The sequence below is a fragment of the Taeniopygia guttata genome, chromosome 17, assembly GCF_048771995.1.
Source record: "Taeniopygia guttata chromosome 17, bTaeGut7.mat, whole genome shotgun sequence".
Lineage (NCBI taxonomy): Eukaryota > Metazoa > Chordata > Aves > Passeriformes > Estrildidae > Taeniopygia > Taeniopygia guttata.
The window spans coordinates 5,354,177-5,368,108 of record NC_133042.1 but is presented as its reverse complement, the minus strand read 5'-3'; the positions used below and the strand labels follow the sequence as shown (position 1 = coordinate 5,368,108).

Genomic DNA, 13,932 nt, shown 5'->3' with positions numbered 1-13,932 from the left:
TTAAAAGATGAACCCTGATAAACATCTGCCAGACTTGGATGCTACTGGCATCCTTCTAGATGTGATTTTAAAGTTTAGAGCAGTTCCAGGGTACATAACTCTGTGGTTACAAAGCTTCCTAGTTGGTTATTCTATTTTCTTTTGCTATTTGAAGCAAGCATTCACTCTGGCATAGGGAAACACAAAATTGTTGGCTGTCCTGAATCCCCCAAGCAGAAGCTGCAGGAGAAGCAGAGAGTGGGAGTAGGTAAAATGTATAGTTTACTCCAGTGTATGTCTTTGAAAATGAAACATGGAAACAGATCCTTGGAGGCAGAAATGCAAAATATGTTGTTGTTGGGGCCTTCAGCAGAACTCATGTGTGCTCGCTATTAATACTTTGTAAAGCAGCTGGACAAGGAAAAACAATCCAAAGCAGGGATGCTCCTGCAGTAAATATCCTGCTGGAGAAGAAAGACTGAAGAGCTCAGTGGGACGGGGGCTGGATGTCACAGGCAGGAAAACAAGCAGCTTTGGCAGGTCTGGAGGTCATTGTCCTGTCGGCTGTCACCCAAACAGAGCGGGGAGAGCCACACAAGAGCTGGCTCTGAGTGCCTGTGAGCTCTTTTCTGAGGGCAAGGTGAACTCACAGCACTGTCAGTGGTGCCAGGCAGTGGCACCCAGCACGAGGCTGGGGCTGCTCTCTCCAGGCAGGGGGAGCAGCCAGCTGTGCTCACAGGGTGGTACTGTTGAGGTATGTACACATCAAATCAGGGCTGGAAAGGTCCTTAGAAAGGCACAGGACGTGTTTATAATTTGATATACTGACAATGCAAAGCACGCTGTCCTCACATGCCTGTGGAGCCCTGCTGGGAGGTGTCAGTCCTGTGGGACTGGAGGGGAGCAGGTGGGCAGAACAGCCCAGCTCTGTTTCTGTCAGCCCTGTCTCTTAATTCTATGTAATGACATAACATTTCCTCCTTCATCTGCCTCTGGTCGTATCACAACACTTCATATCTCAGCTACTTTTTCTCCCACAGCAACAAAGGCACCTTGTCCAGTTTTCTACCTGCACCCTTTCCCACAGTTTCAGACAGCTAAATCGTCATCATCCTCACCATAAGCATCCATAAACTGTGTTTTGACATAGTTGGAAAAGACAGGCTGGACCACTTCCATGATGACTCCTACTGTGGGCACCCCTCTGCCCTTGCACATCCTTTGCATTCACTTCCCTGGTAAGATTTGTTCCAAGGACCACACAGCCTTTGTGTGCAGCAGAAACGTGACTGTGGAGGTGCTGCCCAATTTCTGCTCATTTTCACACCCCAGACCAAACCAGCAGATTATTTTTCCAATGTCTGGAAGAGGAGAGGGATGGAAGCTCATGGACAGTGCTTACCCTGCGGCCTTTCGTGCCTCGGATCCCTGGAGCACCACGGGCTCCTGCTGGACCCTGCAAGGGAAAAAGGACAAAAAGTGAGGAAGGCAGCAGCTTTGGTAAGATCCTACATAGCAGATTGGTTCATTAAACACTTGCTAAAAACATTGCCAGTTTTACTTGTCTAGAAATGGCTTGTTTTTTTTTTTTTTTTTGTCATGGATGTCTTTGGATTGTGAACATTTAGGCCAAAGATCCTGGCTGAGGTTTGTATGCTTAATGACCTGCAGGCTGTTATCTGTGTCAGTGGTGTGATGTGAAGAGAAGTTGAACATCTAGAATCCTCTCTGAATCTATTAAAAGCAGCTGTTTCTCAGCATCTGTTCAAAAATAATAATAACCAGAATCTGGTTTTTAGATGTCCAAATACAAAATCAGACACCTCATCTTTGGTATCCAAGTTTGATCTTTTCAGCCAAATACTGACTTTTATCTTTAAGTAACTGTTGCCCTGTTAATGCTGCATAAATATTGATACTGGCGGATAGATACTAATTTAATGTGGACTGTTGGTGATGTGGATGATCCTGTTCTTCTTACAATTACAGAAGGATTTCAGGTTTTCTTTTAATCTGGATTTGTACACATATCATTCATTAATGTGCATAGAGAAAATGTAGAAAGCCATTTTTTTTCCCTGCTGGAATATTTATCAGAGTAACAAAAAATAAAGGATATATTTATTTAATAGTGCTTAGTTCTCTATCACATCTTTTAAACCTGATATTTAAAGTTAGTGCCTTTCTGCTGTCAGAAAAGAAAACCTCAAAATGACACATTTACTCCTTGCTCTCTCAAACATTCCACATCAAATTTGGCTGTTTACATGTTAATAGCTTTTACCAACTGTCAGCCCTGCAAATTGAACTACAGATCAGAACAGAATTGGACAGTGATCTTCCTACTGCTCCTGTAACTGCCATTTATGAAGATTTTGCTTTTGTGCATGGCACGTAAGTTCAGGATACAAATGCTGAGCTGTTCTCACTCAGTATGGAAAAGTCAGTTGACTGTAGCTGTATTTTTGATCACAGTACCTCTCAGCTTTGGTAGTGAGGACAGTGGTGACTGGCACAGGCAATGGATGTGTCAGATTCTTGTTTTATAGAGACTTTGATGATAACCATGTACTGAAATTAAATCCTTAGTTGGGATTTGGAATCTCCTCTGGAAGTCTCGGCCTATCCCAAACAGCTCATGAAAGTACAAGGACATTGTAATGGCAAATGTTGAGGGAATAGCTAGATACCCTGCTGGAATTGCAATGAACTGTTTGGGAGAAGATAAGTGACCTTTAATATTCCTATAGATACACATCATTTCCAAAACTGTATCAAAACAGAAAAGATGCACATAAGGATAAGAAGAGGAAAAGGAATTCACAACTCTCAGGAAGCTGAAACCAAGGGCAAAGTTTCCTACCATTGACTTTGCTTCCCATTTCCAGTCATCCTTTGTTGAATTAATCTGCCATCACTGCTAAGGCTCATTAGAAGATTTTAACAGTTTAGGACAAACAATAACTGCATGCCTCAGGTCTGGCTTGAAAAGCAAGTAAGGAATGTTTGGTGGAAAGACAGCTGGAGTTAATGAGTGGGGATTTGATATTAGGAGATTATTTGATTTACTGGCTCTGTGGGGAAGTTTGGCTTATTGAATTATGACTTTTTAAAATGCAGTTGTGGAGCAAACATTTTGCTTGGATGAACTTATTTCCCTGCAGGAGAAGGAACTGAAGGAAACAGAAGGACCTGGGGACAGCCTCAGCTCCCAGAGCTTTGCTGAGAGGTTTTGGTATCTCCACTTGGATCTGATGCCTCAGCTCTTTCTATTGCTATGCCCCAGTGAAGACAGACAAAATTTGGCTCCACTTGAAGGTACATTTAGTGGTGCATGGGATGGTGCTCAGGGATGGAGCTCTCTGCCACAGGGCAGAAACTGCCTCAGCCACGGGTGCTCAGAGGCCTGGAGCAGGAGGGAGCCCAGTGCTCCAGCTGTCCCCAGGTCATGTGGCAGCTAACATGAAGGGAAGCTGTTAAAAATGAGACATCTACAGATTTGCAGCTGCCTCTTAGGCTTCTGTCAACAGCAAGTGCTGCCACGAGGGGCCACAGAGCAGCTCAGCGCTGGGGGTGTGGGTGGCATTGTGCTGCTTTTATTGTAAGGACAGGGCTGGTGCCACATTGCTGCTCTCCAGGCAGAGATGGGTCACCCTGAGGTGCTGCTTGACCTCAGATTTCCTCTTTTCCTCACCTCCACTCAGCTGCTGCTGCACAGTCCGTGCCCAGGCAGGAGCCAGTGCACCTGGAGCGTCCTCGAGCTCCTGGCAGTGGCAGAGCTGACCCTGACCCTGCGGAGGCCACACCTTTGGCACTTCTCGGGCATTTCACTACTGTGATCTTCCTCCCAGTTACCAGCACCGTGGGAATTCACACACTGAGCAAAATCCATTCCCTGCACCCACCCAGGGCTCCCTTTTTGTTGGCTCCAGCGGCACTTGTGCTGCTGGGAGAGCCCGAGCTACATCTAAAGAACATCTGTGGGAAACTGGAGCCAGGCTAAAATCTGCCTCCATGGCGATTGCATGCTCCAGCCACAGCTGCGGTGTGCCAGATGAGCCTGTCCAGATGGAGGGTCAGTCTGGGGGAGCTGCTCTGCTCCTCTCATGCCAGCAGGGACTTTGACCATGCAGGATGGTCACGCTGCATGCCGTGGTCACTGTGATAAATGACCATGATACATCACTTTATCACATGGTGTGATCCCCAACCATTCCCAGCCCAGAACACCTTAAACTAGGGAGCTTGTGTCCTGCTAAAAGATTGAGGCTGGATTGTGACTTTTGCATCCCTCTCTAGGAATACAAAATTTTGAATTAAGCACTGTGCTTTTTTTTTGTGTCTCTTTCTATGTTGGTCCCACCCACGTCCCATCCCTCTCCCCGTATCTCTTGTTTGTATCAAACGCAAAAAAACTGGAGTACAGTTGCTTGACTTAGCCCATGCATGCCCAGGATGTGGTATTACAAGATGATGATAGCCTTTACTTACTGTTGGTCCAGGGATCCCAGGAAAACCCACTCCTCCTGGCATCCCAGGGTGCCCCTAAAAGGGAAGGCAGAAGAACATGCCTGCTGTGAATGTCCACGATCTGCACAGACTTTCTTCCTCCCAGTGGGAAGACAGGAAAAATGGATTGTTGGCTGCTAGCAAGGTCAGGCAGGTATGATATTTGTCAGGGTAAAATTGCTCAGGGGCAGCAGGAAATGACCAGGCTGTCACTAACCCAGCTCCAACCTGGCCAGTGATATCAGCAGCAAGATTTTTCTGAACAGCCCAGAGAGAATGGGCTGAATTAATATGAAAATATGTCTGGGTCTTGTACTATGGTAGACAGGAAACAAGTGTCAGAGAGAGACAGGATCCAGCTGATGTCCCCACTGTTAAATTCCTACATGCAGTTCCCTGAAAGGCAGAGCACAGCGAGGCACAGTCACTGTGCTGCCCAAGCACCCTGCATTTCCAGCTGCTCTGGTCAGCTCAGACAGATCCTTGTTGGTGGGCACTGTCTGTTCAGGAGCCAGGATGGCTGGGAACCTGCAGTCCTTCAGCTCCTGGCTGTCTCCACTTGACACAGCAGGTCCTCAGCTGATGGAGCCACAGAACACACCTTGCCCTGAAGGAAAAACTTCTGGACTCAGCTGCTGGGGAGAGGCTACACCTCAATATCCACTCACTCAAAAGCCCATTCCCATCCCCACAGACACTGGAAGAAATTGCAGCTGTTTTCATGAAACTAAAAGACAGGAGAAGCTGCACCCTTGGCTAGCACAGAGACAGAGAGGGGGCAGCAAGAGTGAGAGAATGCAGACTTACTCCTTACCATCGACCCCTTGACTCCTGGAGGGCCTGGGGGTCCCACTGGGCCACGGTCACCCTAGGACAGAAACATAGGGAAGAGTGATCTAGAGCAATGAAACAACTAAAAAAATCCACAAATGTATGTCTATGCCATCAGCTTTCTACCAAAAGTGTTTCCAGTATTACTCTCTTTTCATCCATCTCATCAGAGTAATGGAAGAATTGTAGGAATTAACTAATCCTCCACATCCCAAGAGAGAGGACTTTACTCTTGCCATCAAAAGCACCAAGGTATGAAGGAAACAGGCCCATCACCTTCAATTCCAAACAGTGCTAGGACTGAACCCAAGGAAATCTCCAGCCCTTCCCACCCAAGGCATGACATGCCTGTTCTGCAGTATCACAGTCCCTACATGTACTGGCATTTTCAGAGCCATGGATTTGAAGTCTGTTGTCACAAGGCCCTGCTGAGAGCAGGGAATCAAGCTGGAAAAAAACAGAGATGCTGCCTGGTGCTTTCAGAGGAGACTGTGGGTGTTTTGGGGGAAGTCCCTGTCCTGTGGCTTATACTGAGACCTGAACTTACATGCCAGCAACAGTGACCTGGAGGTCTGATTTATGAGGGGCTCAGAGCTGGATGACTCTCCAGCCCACCCTAAAGATAGGATCCCTTCTAAAACAAGCAGTTAAAAAAGTTAATATACCAAAACATCACTTATTCATTGCAAAAGTCTTCTTATCCCCTCATGCAGACCATCTCACTTTGCATGAACACATCCTTGACCCAAAGGTAGGAGACAAGAGGGTTAAACCCCCACGAGCACCACCACAACCTGGACATCAGCAGCTCCTTTGGGAGATGGTGGCAGTTCCCACACCATTGTCTATAGTCTCCCTCCAGCCCCAGGGGTGCACTGGGAATTAGGTGTGTTAGGTTTGTATGCTCAGGGGGATGAGGAAGGAGGATTTAGCAAATGCAGCCAATTAGCTGACGCCCAAAATCTGACCTACCTTCCAACAGCAAAAAGTGTAAGGAGAAATATTTTCTGGGCTCTAAGGAGCTTATTAAAAACAAACCTCAGAGTCTGTGTTGTCACCAGTTGGCCCTTGTAAACCAATGTACGGATTTTTTTCTCCCTGAATGGATGGATTTTATTAAGTGTGTATAAACTGTATTGTTCTCTTTGATAATCTTTGGATTCTACTGGCTTCACTCTTAACTTTTGCAGCTCTCAGGATGGAGATTGCTGACTCAGCTATCTCTAATGAAAGCATATTTCCCACTTCATTTAGCTCACAAGAGTGTAGTAAGCTGTAGGATACTATGCCAACTGAAGGCCTGGTTGAGGTTTTGATTTGATGATAGCTATTTCTGTCATCCCTAAATTTGTCCTGGTAGAGAAGCCTGATGGAAATCCCAGCTGTGCCGAGGATCTCCAAGGGCAGATTTTCAAAGGACACCCTGGGCTTGCCTTGACACTGTTGTAACATCATCACATTACAGAGTTGATCTGGAAGCTGAGGACACTTCATGTGGTCAAGGCTTTGGCACAGAAGGCACAGGAACAGATACAAACTTAATGGAATGGAGGAAAAGGTCTTCCCATGTCATGGCAACCACCTTATTCTTCATTCAACTCAGGGCTGCAGCTGCCAGTGAGACAGCTCATTCAGGCACCAATTTTCTGTGTAACCACTCTGGACACATCACTCTTTATTCCTCTGTTTTCCTTCTCTAAAATACAGCCCACATCATGTCACTCTTTTTAGTTCTCGTGGGCCTTGACAGCTTGGACCGAGACTGATTCTGCTACTGCCTCACTGGGGCCCAGAGGACAGAAAGGCTTTTCCAAAGACTGCTGTGGACAGACAATAAAATGGATCTGCAGCAAACACAGTATAACTGTCACAGAGTCTTTACATCATTACCCAGAGGACAGGGCTTGAAGCAATAAAAGTGAGAAAGAGAGCACTGATGTGTGGAATGCATCGTTTTATGCTCTTCGCTATCTTTACGGCTGCACTGTGAATAATTAAACCACCAATGAAAACCAGCAGCATGTGAGTGAGATACAATGAGTGACACAGATGATTTGTCTTTGGGAGCTGCCTCTGAATAAAAGTTTACACTGTGATAGAAAACAAATTAACGTCCTTTTACATTTTTTAATGTGAAATAAAGCCCTTTTTATTTCCCTGGAAGAGTTTTGTGTCTGTAGTGTACGCAAGAGGGCACCAGCCCTGAATGTGCCTAAAGCAACCAGGGGCAGCCAGATGGGATGGTCCTCACCAGATAAAAAGGGAACTATTTGGACCAGCCTTTGCTCAGATGGGTGGCTGCACTCTTGTACGCCTGAGAAATTGCTGGACCTCCTGTTCAATGCAGGCTCAGCCCTGGTCCTGCGTGACCCCCTCTGGCAACCCAGAGGACACCTCTGCAGAAATCTGTCACCTCAATCCCATGGACTCCTCCCATGACCAGCAACACAGGGCTGATGGATCCCTCATTCCCATAAAAACCAGAGCTGACTGTTAAATACAAATTGCCTGGCACATTATGAATGAGGAAAGTTAATTTTTCAAAGAATATTTGACAGCATCTCCCTGGAGGGCAGCGCATATTAATTCCTGAATGAGAAGTGGATGATTTTGGCCTGGTTCTAGTCTAGCTCAGACACCCTGGACGTGTTTCATTCCCAGCTGGGTGTTGCACTCACATCACAACTTAAATCTCCACAACCCTTCTCCCACCCCAGCCTCCCTATCCTGCAAAAATTACAACAATGATTTCATTGCGAGCAATCTTACCTTTTCTCCTGCTATTCCAGGCTCCCCCACCGGACCAATGAAACCCATTAGACCCTGAGGAAAGAGAAGAGCACAACCAATTTTCAGTTTTTATTTGCTGAGAAAGTAAACAGTTCCTTTGGTCCACCTTGCTGGTTGCAATAGCACAGCATCCCTCATATAATGCTCAGTAATTCCTACTGGCTAGCAGAGCGGATGGAGTTGCTCCCGGCCATGGGAATGTCTAACTCCACAGCTGGTTCTGCTTTAGGGGCCAGCTGGAACAGCAGCACGAGGATCTGCAAGAACCACAACACACAGCGCAGTGGATGAGGGAAGGAAGGAAGGCTGAGTCCATAGTGTGGCCTTGTTCTGTGAGCTTTTCCCAAAACAGCTTCCCCAGGAGCTCCTGGGTTGCACACAGACAGAGACTTACCATCATTTTAGCAGCTGGACTGGGTAGACTTCTTCTGGGTTAATCCAAGCTGCCTCAGCCATTTGTGCAGATTAATTTTGCCCTGGATAGTGTCGTGCTGGTGGGATGCCAGTAGGAAATAAAGGTTCCTGCAGCCAGAGAGGCCAGCAGGGCAGTGGATCTTGCACACTACTCAGAAACCATCTTGGAACAAGCCTCCAGTGTAAGCTCAGGGTTTAACAATGATCGGGATAACGAAGAGTCAAACAGAACTGCTTTTAATTAGGAAGATGGAAACAGATGCAATCTCAAGAGAAGATTCCTGAGAATTAAGATACAGCAACCTCCCTGCCAGCTCCAGTGGTTTCAGTCTCTGGAGGAGCAAGGCACTGTCCCCTCTGCCACTGCAGGCACCCGTCTCCTCTGTGCCATGATGGAAACACCAATTAGCCATGGGACGACAGCTACCAACAGAAAAGCTCCACTACCCTGGAGGGGTATCACCAACCTTTTGGAAGTGGTCTCTGCTTTGAAATGGCCTTTGTGTCTGAAGCTGAGGCAGTCCTGGAGCACAAGATTGTCATCATGGCCAGGCTGCATGGACCAGACCCCTGTGGCAAGCAGAGGTGGACTCGGCACAGATTGCCCAGAGCAGGAATCAACCGGAGAGCAGAAAACTCTGCAACATCTGCCTATGCAAGGCTGCCACTGGGTGGCATTGCTGAAGGCTGCTGGGTCAATTATCCTTTCAATTAGACACAACTGCAGGTACACAACTGCATCCAGTTTCTGAATTTTCCAATAGCCCAAGGCCAAAAAGAAGGCAAATGTTATGGCAGAGAATGGCAAAGCAATGAGATGCAACAGGGAAATGTGTTGCTAGGCAAAAATAGACAATAAAGGAAGAAAGAATACATCTCTTGTTCATTTCCAATTTCTTGGGAAACCACAGAACTCTTTCTCTCTCTCCTGGGAATATGCTTTTCAATAAATGTCTGGTCCCTTAGGCCAGTTCCTGCAGAAGAGGGATCCCTGCTCTGCAGAAAGCATTGGTCCCATTCAGAACAAGACTGTTTCAAACTTCCTTCCAAGGGGTGCTGCATATCCAAGCTCAGGCTTGAAGGTCAATCTTCAGACCCAGTGTCCGTGGCAGCATCCACCCTAAAAAGCCTCTCAGTAATCTGGGTCTCGAAGCCAGGTGTACTGGTGATGCTTCTCAAGCTGGCCTGCTGGTGCTTTGCAGAGGGGTTTGCAGGGATCTGAGCACACCAAGAGCCCCCAACACCCTCCTGAGATCCCACTCACTGTCACAGATGTGCTGCTTGTTACGGCAGCTTGTGCAGAAACCTGCTGGCATGGCCAGCACTGTTGGGATGGAAGAGGAGCACAGCCAACATTTCAGTCTGAACCCAGGGAAAATTCTGCCTGTGCTGGTGCACTGTGGTTCTGCACAGGGGAAGATGTCACTGCTCCCACGTGAGAGGAGCATCCCATGGTGTGAACGTGAGATGCAGAGCAGGGGCCTTGCAGCTTCCAGCACAGTAGTTCTGCAGAGTTTGCAGCCAGCACTGTCTGCCCTGAGCTAAATTAACCGACACTGCTGTGTCTGCAAGAAGACAAAATCGAGATAGATATGTCTACGCCAAATAAATCTCAGTAATTTATCAGGAGTATAAGAAAAAACAGGGGAAGATTGGGTAATGAGGTTTTTCACTGGCCAAAACAGGATAGCCGCTAAAGGCAAGGAGATTTAGATTTAAGACAGAAAGATTTAAGTTTTAAGAACCACAAGAGCTGCCAATGGCAAATATTTAATCAAAGCAGATGTGAATTGTGGTCATTACACTAAAATGGCTGTGGCACACATATTTTTCTCAGGTTCCCAGGGTTGAAAAGAGGGCCTGCATCAAACAGGGCTCTGGGCAGTGTGTGTAATGATGCACGTGAAGCCCCAGCAGCAGTGGCTGCCCGGATAAAGGCCCACACTATACAGGAAAGAATGTAAAACATTTATATTAGACAGGAGTTCAGCATGTCGCTCATGATTCAGTCCGCTGTATTCCGCAGCCAGGGGCATGGCAGAAAAGGGATGGAGATTGTTAAAAAGTTGCTGGGGGCTTGGTGGGGAGGTGAGGGCAAGGAAAGGAGGGGGGGACTGGTGGGTTGTAATTCCCAACTCCTGTCTCGCTTTCCCCATTTATTGCCCAGTCCTGTCATAATGAAGCCCCCCCTCTTGGCTCCATCAACAGAGAGCAAGTCAGCAATGAAGCCCTGCATAAATCACAGCCCATTTGAGAGGAACCAGCGTGAGCAGGGTCTCCCAGGGACGGGACCGCTGGTCGCTCCCAGCGGGAACCGATCACGGCCTTTCTGTTTTACTGCTTCGCCAGAACTCAAAACAAAACAAACCAGGGACAAAGGACGGGAGGGAGTAAATGTACAATCCTCCCATTCAGATGAAAGAAAGGGAAAGTAAAACAGTAAATATCACAGTTTAAGGAGGACGCTCTGACCCGCAAAGAACAGCCATGTGGTTTAACCCTCTGTGCACCAGGCCCAGCCCTGCCCTGCTGCTGTGTTGGGTTTCCACCATCCTGGGGAGGGAGGGAGGGAAGGTGGAGATGTGCCCTGAAATCCCTGAGTGAGATGTCTGGAGGTCAGAGATTGCCCGGAGGAGAAGGTGAATGGGCTGGAAGGGAGCAGTGCTAACATGTGGGAAACACCAGTGCAGTTCCCTGCTGTGCTCTTGGTGACCCTCTTGACCTTGGCCAAGACAATCAGGACCTCCCTACCTGCAAACCTGACATTACAGCCCCTCTCCTTTGGAAGGGGAAAGACATGAAGGAGATGGTGCTGGTGTCCTTTGACAAATTAGCTTAGAATACTGATATTGAGACAACATACTTTGACCTTAAAGGACAAGAGAAGGGCCTTGGCTGTCCTTCCCAGCACAGAGCAATGGGAAGGGGGCTGACCCTGACCCAGCCCTGTGAGTCAGCAGGGCTGTCACTTCTTGTACAGGGGAAGGGACTCAAACAGCTGCTCCTGCTATGACAGGATCTCCCCAGTCCCATTAAGGACATAAATCACAGCTTTCAGCTGGCACAACTCTTCACTGGGATTTTCTAGAGCCAAGCAGGGGGTCCCTGGGATGGCAGCACCTTCCTGCCTGCTGCGGGGTGTTGCTTCTCCCACAGGGCTCTCTGACCTTCCACAAGGACATTTGGTCACATTCTCCCATTGTGCATTCCCAGCTCGGGGACAGGAAGGGCTCCCTGGCCAGAGGCCTTGTATTTCTCTTCATATCCTTCTGACTCCATCTACAGGCAAGGAAGGGTTAACCCACACATTTCCAGGGTACTGGGGCGCCTGGCAGCTGGAATCCTTCCAGCACATGGAGACAACAAGCATCTCATGAATGATCATCCCAAGTCTGTGTCCTTGCAATGGAAAAACAACGCATCAGGGACTGCCCTGTGGCTTAAAACCTCATTTTTCAATGAGAGCTCAAGTATCACCAGAAACCTCACAGAAACTCCCGTGTTTTCCTAAACAGATGTCCCTAAGAAAGGGAAGAAATCTCCAATGAGATGGATGGCTGATTTCTTCTCATGCTGTTATGCTGAGATTTTCTACTCTGAGAGAAAACATTTGTCAGGCAGAGCAGCAGGATTGAGAAGTGTGACCACCCTTACTGTGGAATAGAAAAGATCCAGGTCTCCACAAGGGAAAACAGGGTGAGGTGATGGTGTCTGCAGTGCCAAGGGCCCGGGCTCATCCTCCCAGGGCTCTGCAAAAACCAACCCAGCCCCAACACCAAGTGCTGAAGTTAAAGCAGAGGGAGGAAGGAAATCCCAACACTCCAGCATCGTTCAGTGGAGATGTGAGGGGAGAGGAGGTTATTTCTCATTACTGTGGTGAGACATTTTTGTTCTAATTACTTGACTGGTTCAGAAATGGAAATTTTCTGGGTGATATTGCTAGACAGAGACTAATTGACTAAGAATAACACAGGCAGCTTTCCTACCACTGTGCTGGTTTCAGTGTCAGCAGAGGCCAGCTGTGTTTTCTTTTCGATGAACAGTGCCTACAGTTCTCATCCAAGGTCAGTCCTGAGGGAAGTTAAAGAATAATAATCCTAATGATGCTTTGCCCTTCAAGGACAATGTCTGGTTAAGGATCTCAAAGCACTTCTAAATATTCATTTTTAACAGTATCCACAGGTGCCACTTCAGAACAGGAGGCACTGGGCTAAGCTCTGCTCAGGGCTGTCTCACACCTTCCACAGAAGGGGAAACTGAGGCACAAAGCACTGGAAAGTGTTGCCTGAGACTGTACAGAATCTGATAAAGCTACAAGTAGAACTCAGATGTGGAGAACAACTTTGCCCCTTTAGTAGCTGCTCTTCAAGGTGCAAATTAACAACCATAACACAGAAAAGTCTCTATTTCCAAAGTAACCACCTTTGATATATACTGAGGCTGGTATCAGACTGCTGGTACTGAGAAGGATCCACCTTGACTTTTGTAGACTTGCTTGATCAGAAACCCTTGGAAGAAGTGACCCAAAGAAGAGCCAGAGAGGCTGACAAGCTAAACCAAACCAAACCAAGCTGACCATCCAGCAGGGAAAGTGTTGGGCAGGACAGCAGTGGTGAGCAGCAGCACCCGCAGTGCCAGGGCCAGCTGCCACAGCCAGTTTGGTGTGGTCGTGCAGGAACACACAGAATTTGTTGGAGGCTCCATGGTTTCACTTTCAGGGTTGTTGGTGGACAAGTTTGTGGGTTTCAATCACAGAGATGTGGGAACTATTGTTGCTTTTTCCTTGATGCCTGTGGTTCCCCCCAAAGCCTACAGGGATAATGCATGTTCTGGGTTATGCCAGCAGAATGTTCTCCATGGAATTACAACAAAATGCAGCTCAGTGTCACTCTTCCCCAGGATCTGGTTTGTTCAGCTGCTACCTCCTCTACTCCCCAGAAAATTTAGGGGAAGTGAAAGCAACATAGCACCCAAAGCAGAGAATCCTATCCTTAAAGCCTGGAACCTGGAGCACCAGGGTTTAAGGTGGCCAGAAATCCCTGGCCACTGCCCTGTGCCTGCACTCTGGGCATCCAGGACATGTTGTACAGAGGAGATCATCAAAGAGACAAGGAAAATAAGGAATTTACCTGCTCACCAACTTTCCCTGGTCGGCCACGGTTTCCTGGCTCACCCTGCAGGACAAGGAGACAAGGGCACACGGGTTACTGGGTGCTGCCAGCCTGACCCTGGGCACAATGTGGCTCTTTGTACACCCATTATTTGGGCTGCAAAGTGTGAATTGGGGAAAATCTGTGAGAAACAGCATCCTGCAAAACCAACTGTGACTTGGAGGATAATCCAAAGCAAGAAACACTACTGACACAAACATGGAGCAAACGCTGTTCTGGAGTGAAATGCCCCAAAAGC

At 47.6% G+C, this 13,932-nt stretch overlaps 1 protein-coding gene across 7 annotated transcripts in view; it reads right to left on the bottom strand.

Annotated features, from left to right (window-relative positions):
* Nucleotides 1-13,932, bottom strand: part of COL27A1 (collagen type XXVII alpha 1 chain) — a 203,893-nt gene that overhangs the window by 49,817 nt on the left and 140,144 nt on the right. For all 7 annotated transcript variants that reach the window (XR_012058524.1, XR_012058523.1, XM_072936676.1 and 4 more), the window contains 5 exons: nt 13,653-13,697; nt 8,089-8,142; nt 5,303-5,356; nt 4,471-4,524; nt 1,382-1,435 (listed from right to left, as the gene is read on the bottom strand). Coding sequence is in view for 5 of the 7 variants with exons in the window: in XM_072936676.1 (XP_072792777.1) it covers nt 1,382-1,435; nt 4,471-4,524; nt 5,303-5,356; nt 8,089-8,142; nt 13,653-13,697 (261 nt within the window). In the remaining 2 variants the exon portion in view is untranslated. The remainder of the gene's footprint in view (nt 1-1,381; nt 1,436-4,470; nt 4,525-5,302; nt 5,357-8,088; nt 8,143-13,652; nt 13,698-13,932) is intronic.